At 34.4% G+C, this 8,014-nt stretch overlaps 1 protein-coding gene across 1 annotated transcript; it reads right to left on the reverse strand.

Moving 5' to 3' along the window:
• Nucleotides 1–3,612: 3,612 nt before the first annotated feature.
• Nucleotides 3,613–5,350, reverse strand: LOC139841207 (protein ALP1-like). Its single transcript, XM_071831435.1, has 2 exons — nucleotides 5,239–5,350; nucleotides 3,613–4,646 (listed from the first exon to the last, which is right to left on the reverse strand). Exons 1-2 carry the CDS (start codon nucleotides 5,348–5,350, stop codon nucleotides 3,613–3,615), a joined length of 1,146 nt encoding a protein of 381 aa, XP_071687536.1.
• Nucleotides 5,351–8,014: the final 2,664 nt, after the last annotated feature.

The raw sequence follows: 8,014 nt of genomic DNA on the forward strand, positions 1-8,014 counted from the left end.
GTTTTGCCCTGCAGGTGTATATTAGCAGCTTTAGTGGGTATTGTCGGGCAGCTGCAAATGTTTGACACAGTGTGACTCTGATGTTTTATGTAAACGACTTTATAACACGATCTGTAATTAAATAACACCAGTGATTTTGTGGAATATGACTATACGTGTGATTAATAGTAAATAATTGACTTCCGCTGTGTATTTAAAAAAAAATAAAAAAATCTAGGGTGTTATAGGCATGGTTTTACTTTGCACCCGAGTTGAGAACTTGGAAATGCTCTCGATCACCCAAAACTGCTTGAACATTGTCTCCTTGGTCTTCCCACGAAAACGGGCCTTCTAAAAATCTTGGACCCATTTAGATCGGTGATAACCTTTTGAGTTGCATCTTGGCTTAAGAACGAAACAAATGAATATCGTATTGCAGGCCAAAACTTGACCTCCGTGTGAATATAGAATTTCCTGAATGTGGATTCGATCATATGACGATTAACAGAATTCGATATTCTATCGATGAAAACAGTATAGTTAACAGAGGCAACTGGTTCATTACAATGCAACTCCGGCATCAATATTGTCACCTGAAAGCCTATTAACTGTCGGGAAAGGACCGAGCCTTGTAGAATTGGGCGGCTAGGGGTCCTTAGAGGCTGAGGGGAAAAGGGTTTGAGGTAGGAAATCACTAAATGAAACTGGAACACAATGAGTAAAAGGTTCAGAATGTGTTGTTGGGGGAGAAATTATAATCGGGTTAGGGTTTTGAAGGTCTGTGAGTGGAAACGTGTTTGAAGAAATTGAGGGTTCTATAGATAATGGTAAAAGAGGTTGATGAAAATATTAAGGTTGGTGGTTGGGGTGGATTAAAGGACGTTAAGACAAAACAAGGTGGTGGCTGGTGACGTACGAAGGTGTTTAGCGGTGGAGGTGGTTAAATATTAGATTTTTCGGCGACACTTTTTTTGATGTTGAGAGGAAAGTTACCATTTGACCATTATTTGATAGTAATAGATTTATAACATGGGTGCCCCCCATTAGATGGATGGGGTAAGAGTATGTTCTAAGTGACTGCTTTTTTGTGGCAAAAAACAATGCACTATATTGAAATGATCAAGCCCAACCATCAAATTAATGGCTTGGCCCATTACAAAAGGTAGCCTTCCATAAATCCATCATAATCTTAGAATCAAGGCTTACACTTGAATACAAATTAGAAACGAAAGCATATAACGAGTATTAACATCTCTGACTTCAAGACTTTTATTTATAGTAAAACCCATGGGTTCAACCCATCCCCGAACTTCAAGCATATGTAAAAGTAGTTAGTGAAGACGGCATAACCGTCTGGACCCGACGATTTACTACCATCGAAAGAGTGAATGACATTTTCTATCTCATCTTCATCAAAGTTTTGCTTCTAAAGCAACCGCTTGGCCCACATTTAACTTACTTAGGCCCAACGAAGCCCAATGAATTGTCTGAGTATCGTTATGTACAGTGGGGATCGAAAACAAGTATTCAAAGTAACAAACAACGCGATCTTTAACCAAATTAGGATCATCTTCCCAAACACCATTAATTTGCATACCGTTAATTCTTGAAGATTGCGTTCGTATACGACATATTAAATGGAAGAATTTAGACTTCTTATCATCGACTTTTAACCAATTTATTCTCGAAAGAATTCTTCTCCTCGATTCTTCCTTTGCCTTTAAAATATGTCGCTGCGCTTCGGAAATAATTAGAGCAAAATACTCTTCGATGCTTAAAGAGGGAGTTTAAGTGACTGATGGGTGAAAGGTGGGTAAAAGAGATGAATGTGATGTTTGTTTTTTTAAGATGTTTTTGTCCGAGGATCTGCGGACCACGTCTATAAAGAAGATGTGGCCTGAAAGTATGTATGTTGAATAGTGAAGACCGTTTATTTTTATATCTTCCAAATAACTTAATCATGTCTGTTGCACTTAGAAGCATATTTCTAAGTCTCCGAGTTTGCAAACAGAATAAGATGTTATTTTATAGTATGTCTTCAAAAAAATAAACTGTCTGCAATAAAAACGTCTGCAGACGCGCAGACTTAAGACATAATAAGATCTGCAGATTGAAAAACAAACAACACCTAAGAGTTGTTAATGACGGATATTATAGGTGTCACAAGTGAAAACAATAAGAACTATATATGTTAAGAAAAAAGTACACTGACCATTATAACAGATTTTGGAACAATTCACATGTACCCTATATGTAATTTCTCTTTATAATATGCAACAATTCACATGAACCATATGTGTAATTTCTTTTCATAATATCAGTGATTGTTTATAACCTCTATATATGTATTTTGTACGGAGTATTATTAAGATATACTTTCTACGTCACATATCAATACTCTTGTTTTAACTTCGTATGTATTTTATTTTCAATTTTAACTTTACATATTTTATTATTTGTAAAATATTATTTAATAAAATTGATATCAATCTAATATAATTTTATCGGTATAACATTCATTAAGTATTATATAGCACACATCTAATAATTTAAAGTAAAACTTAAAAAGGAATGAAGTATTTATTAATTAATTTTGAGAGTAAATTTATCAAATTCAGTTGATACCAAATAGATCGACAAGTAACTATAGAAAGTTGATGAGAATAAATCTAGTTAACCATACACCACGCAAATTCAAAATGTATCATTATATATGTTAGGAAACCCGATTAGGTGAGCCCAAACAAGACAAGATAACTCAAGTTATCTAACCCACTTTCAACAAACGAAAAATATAGTGATAATCGTAACACAAGCAAGAATGATAAAAACACGGGAATTTAACGTGGTTATATGCAATCGTTTGTGATTGCTTTAGTCCACGGCCAACCAAAGAGTGTTCTTATTGATTAAATTTCGTGGTGGTGAGTTTACAATGAGTTATAATCAGGAACATTTATAGGAGAACAAGAATACATAAGCATGCTTCAAGTAATCATCAACTAGCCATCTTGATCCTCTTTACACCCTTGTATTAGCATGATCACAGCTCTAAAACAAGGTGTAAAGTAGCCCACATGCACCTAAAGTGACAACTTGGACAACCAAATACGGATCCCATGTGCAAAAGTTGATCAACATGCTGACAGCTCACTGCCAGACAACGTGCGCGCCGTGCACACTTAAACGTGCGCGCCGTGCACTCTTGATTCTTCGAGCAAACCTTCTGATCAAGTTTCACCTAGTGCGCGCCGCGCACCATCACCGCGCACCATCATTTTTCTCTGTTTTTGCACTGTTTTGCTCTGTTTCACGCTTACCGAAATCTGCAAAATCCGTGCAAGTGTTTAAACAGTTTTTAGTGACACTTTTTTTTTTTCAGCTTTTGTTTAAATGTCTCCACACCTCAACAATATACGTATGATTTTGGTAAAAAAACAAAAGTCACACAACAAGAAATATAAAAACTTCACTACTTCATCATATCATATTCATTTTTTTTTTAACGGCAAACGAATCTATCAAAGATGAATATGATATCATATTCATATTCATATTCATATTTCATATCATATATAATATGACCATGAATATGATAGTCTAATTACCTTAGAAAATCTCATTTTAGAACATTTAATCTTCGTTTAAGTAGAGACAAAGATTATCTCTCATCTTTACAGCCTCTTCATCATCTGGAAACACACTTTTCTCCACCTGAAACGCAAGATCGAACCCACTTGACATCATTGACTCATTGAGCACCGAATCTCCTTCCATACGATCAATAACGATATTATGAAGAATACAACACGCGAGTATGATTCTCTGTATCCTATCATATCCAGGGATCCACTTGCCACCATCAATCGCCCCCCAAACCTCTTTTAATTTGTTAAGCGCTCGTCTGGCAACCGATCTAGTTGCCCGATGTCGCTTGTTAAACTCGATTTGGTTATTACTCAAATTCACATCGTTGTATGGAGTTATCAACCATGGTAATAGTTGAAAACCCGAGTCTCCGACTACGTACTCTCTAATAGTTGCTTTCTCATCGAGTTCAATTTCTTGTCCATTCAATATCTCTTTTGATTCTACCAACTTGTAGAATTTGGATCGCTTAAGAAGGGTGTCACTAGTCATACTCCCCGGTACGCCCATAAATATGTCAAGAAACCGCATATCGGGGCCCACCACAGCTTGCAACAATACACTACTGTTGCTTGCGGGGTCTAGCCATGCAATATCATTCTTAATATGTGGGTAAGTTTTTAGATTTGTAGTAGCTATGGCCCCGCAACAATTTATCAGGCCTCCAATTTTTTGGAAGCTTGTAATTGTGTGGCCCATATTAGATGACCATGAAAGATGTTTCTCACCTTGTAACCCCAACGCCACCACGAACAACCAAGTGACGTTAAGCACGGTCTGTGGTTTCGTACCAAAGAAGTCTGATATCTCAGTAGTTAACTCAATCGAACATAGCCTTCTTAGAGCGATTGCTATTTGATCTTTTATTGACATCCGTGTTTCGTCTAGAAACTTAAATTCTACATCTTGGGAAATTATGTATTGTTGTACGATGGAGCATATGTAATTAAATGTCACTCTTGTGACTTTGAAAAGCGCTTTAAAATTGTCCACGTTTGTTGATGGAGGAGATACACGAACTGCAATTATAAAGAGATTGAAGATAATTATAAAGGTATAATATTAGTATTACAATAACTTTTTAACAAAGATAGCAAGTTGTTGAAGTAAGGACATTTGTATATAAAAGTAATTATATTATATAATATACATTTATTAAATGAAATTTCTATTTATAGTGTAAGGACAATGTTTTTAACAAATTAAAATAAATTTTATTGTTTTGTATTCAAATTACTAATTTAAAAAATCTCTATTATAAGTGTTCACTCTATTGTTTTGCTAATCAAAATAAGTTAAGTGGATAAAGATGAGATGTAATTGGTAAAACCTATATGTAGTGAAATTTGATTAGGACGAAGGGAAGAGAATATGATATATTAAGTTCATCGAAAATATTTATTACCAAAAATGAGTAGTAATATATGTAAAATAATTTGTATGTATTTGAATATTTTAAATTTAAACCTTAAAAACTATATTTATTTATCTTTTACATATTAAAAAAAAAACTAAAAAAAATAAAAACTGTCCAATGAATGTTAATATCCTTTTCTAAACATAAGTTACACTTTTAACTTTGTAAAATTAAGAATATTACAAGAGAAATACCATGTATTTGCTTTGAGAAGGTAACCCTTGAACCAACCAAGCGTGGTCGAGGAGAGTTGTCATCGTATTCCATAATTGCCTTACCTTTGTTTGAGTTTCTTTTGGGGCCCATAATTTAGCACAAAAATCTAAACTGAAAAATTGAGTAAAAATCAAGTAATTGTCTTGAGAAATAGTAATTCATATGTAAGATTTTTCAAAACAGCACAATAATATTATTAACCGTTACATACAATATATAATCAAAGTTGGATAGATAATGATGAACGTGTTGAAAACTAGTGTAAATTGTCAATTATACATTATGTATTTTAAATTATATTCTTTTAAATTAAACAACTTATAATTTTTAAGTAATCAGGCCAGACCTAAATTTAATCATCAAATTCATAAATTTACAATTTATTGAGAAGTTTAGGGAATTCATAGATCAAGAATTTATAACCTCCAAAGTTTAAATGTACTATCAGAACTATAGATACAGTGACATATACCTTCGGTTACGTCTGCTATCTAGAGGCGAATCGAGGACGTTGTGTGATTATCTGTGAAAAGATAAAAATATGTTAGATCGGTGAATCTACAACTACACAAATAATTAAGAACAAACATTCAATTAAGTCATAACTATCAAATGAATGTAAATAAACATTAATTAAAGAGATAGATTTTTTAAATTGGAACCGATCTAATAGTAACCACATTCGCTATCATTGAAATTGACTGATGCATCTAACACAAAATTAGCTAAAATATTCACATACGTTGATGCGGCGATAATGTAGTTTGCTAATAAGAAAATCAGCGATTATTAGAATAAAATGAAAGAATAAAGTAAGAAACGCCGCATATATTTTAGGGTTTTCGATTTACGATTTACATTTGAGAGTAAGTAATGCTTCATACGCTATATATAGTTAATTTTGGATGTAGAATAGTAAATGTGCATAATATATATACCTTATATACTATTACACACCAAAATTTTGGTCATTTGAGTAAATCAAACGACAACAAAATTCAAGTATCTAAAATATAAATTGCTATATACTATTACACACCAAAATTTTGGTCATTTGAGTAAATCAAACGACAACAAAATTCAAGTATCTAAAATATAAATTGCTACTTATTTGAGGGTTATAAATGATTACTTTTTAAAGTTTAAAACATAACTTTTCATTTACTTGATGGTCTAAAAGATAATTTCAAAGAGTATAAACTTGCCAACGAAGCATTCGTTCAACGGCATCCTCTTCACCTTGTGTGTTGGGACTGGGGTTTAGGTCATGGGTTCGAGTCTCGCCCTACCCATCATATTAATTAATCTGCCTGAAATATGGATATCCAGATTGACCTCGGGGGATTTTTCTCCCAGATCCATTCAGGATTCAAATTCGGTCCGCCTGCCCCTCAAGATGGTTAAAGGGTCGGGTTCTTGTAATGCTATTCAGGTTTCCTCCAGAACGCGCGCGCGCGCGCGTGTGTGTGTGTGTGCAAATGATGAGTGTCGTTGAAATAAATGATACACTGATGCAATTGTACCGTTCAAAAAAAGATAATAATAAAAATAAATAAATAAATAAACTGTAAACTTTTAATTTAATATAAAAACTATTACACAAAACTCACCAAAAATGTTAACGGGATTTATCTTTTTGTTCGCTCTGAATTACGTTTCTCCGTCATCACCTTTGAACTCGAAATAATTGTATGAAGTAAACGTGACGAATTATATTTAAACGAAGGTTCCGAGCCTTACCAACGAACCTTTGTTTTTGAGCAGTAAATAGATTTTAATACAGTTTAGGTTCCTAGATTATTTTTTAACATACAGATATAATTATCATAATATTGAATGTAAATGTTTACCACCATTGTACCCTTATCTTAGTGAAATGACTATAAAATGATTTAGTGAATTCTCTGCGTAATCGAGTTACCAAAGCGATGCGCGCCGCAATGTACACCTGGTGAACATTTTTCCTATGTATATACGTAGTACATTTTATGAAACGTACCTTCATTAGAATCAAAATAAAAAACAAACAGAACTCAGTCGACCGCAACGCGCAACCCGATACATCTCTAGATAAAAGGTATAAACTTTGTTAGAGAACATTTAAGTAATATCTTATCTCAATTGGAATACATGGCTATTTGCGCATGCTAGAGCACGAGTAGGGATGGCGTCGAGCCGGGTTTAGGTAATTCTAGACTCGAACCCAATTAAAAACATGTCCCAACCCCGGATTTGAACTCGTTCGGTCCACATTTAATTACTAATTAGCGGGTAAATGGGTTTCCCCACGAGTATTCTGGTCCCATTTATTGACGAACTATTAGGTAAATGGGTTATCCGACGAGTATTCGAGTCTTTTTCGGGTATACGGGCCAGGTAATCGTGTATACGGGCCGAGTAATCGGGTATAAGGGTCGGGTATATTGATTCGGGTCTTTTTTAGGTATACGGGCCAGGTAATCGAGTTTGTGTCTAAAACTATCCGCCGGACCTAGACCCGCGAAAAAAATTAAAAACTCATACCCGACCCTAGACCCATTTACCATGCCCGAACCCGGCCCAAAATTATCGAGCTTCGGGCCATCGGGTACGGGTCTTTTTATGATCCCTAAGCACGAGGATGTTGGGGAATTTGGTGAGCCCTAACAAAAAACTGATAACCCTAGTTATCATCCACCGACCAATAAAGAGATATTAACAAGAACATGTAACGATAACAATAAAAGAAAGTGCAAGAAACGTAAAAAACGAGAA

The sequence above is a fragment of the Rutidosis leptorrhynchoides genome, chromosome 4 (genome assembly GCF_046630445.1).
Source record: "Rutidosis leptorrhynchoides isolate AG116_Rl617_1_P2 chromosome 4, CSIRO_AGI_Rlap_v1, whole genome shotgun sequence".
NCBI classification, from domain to species: domain Eukaryota; kingdom Viridiplantae; phylum Streptophyta; class Magnoliopsida; order Asterales; family Asteraceae; genus Rutidosis; species Rutidosis leptorrhynchoides.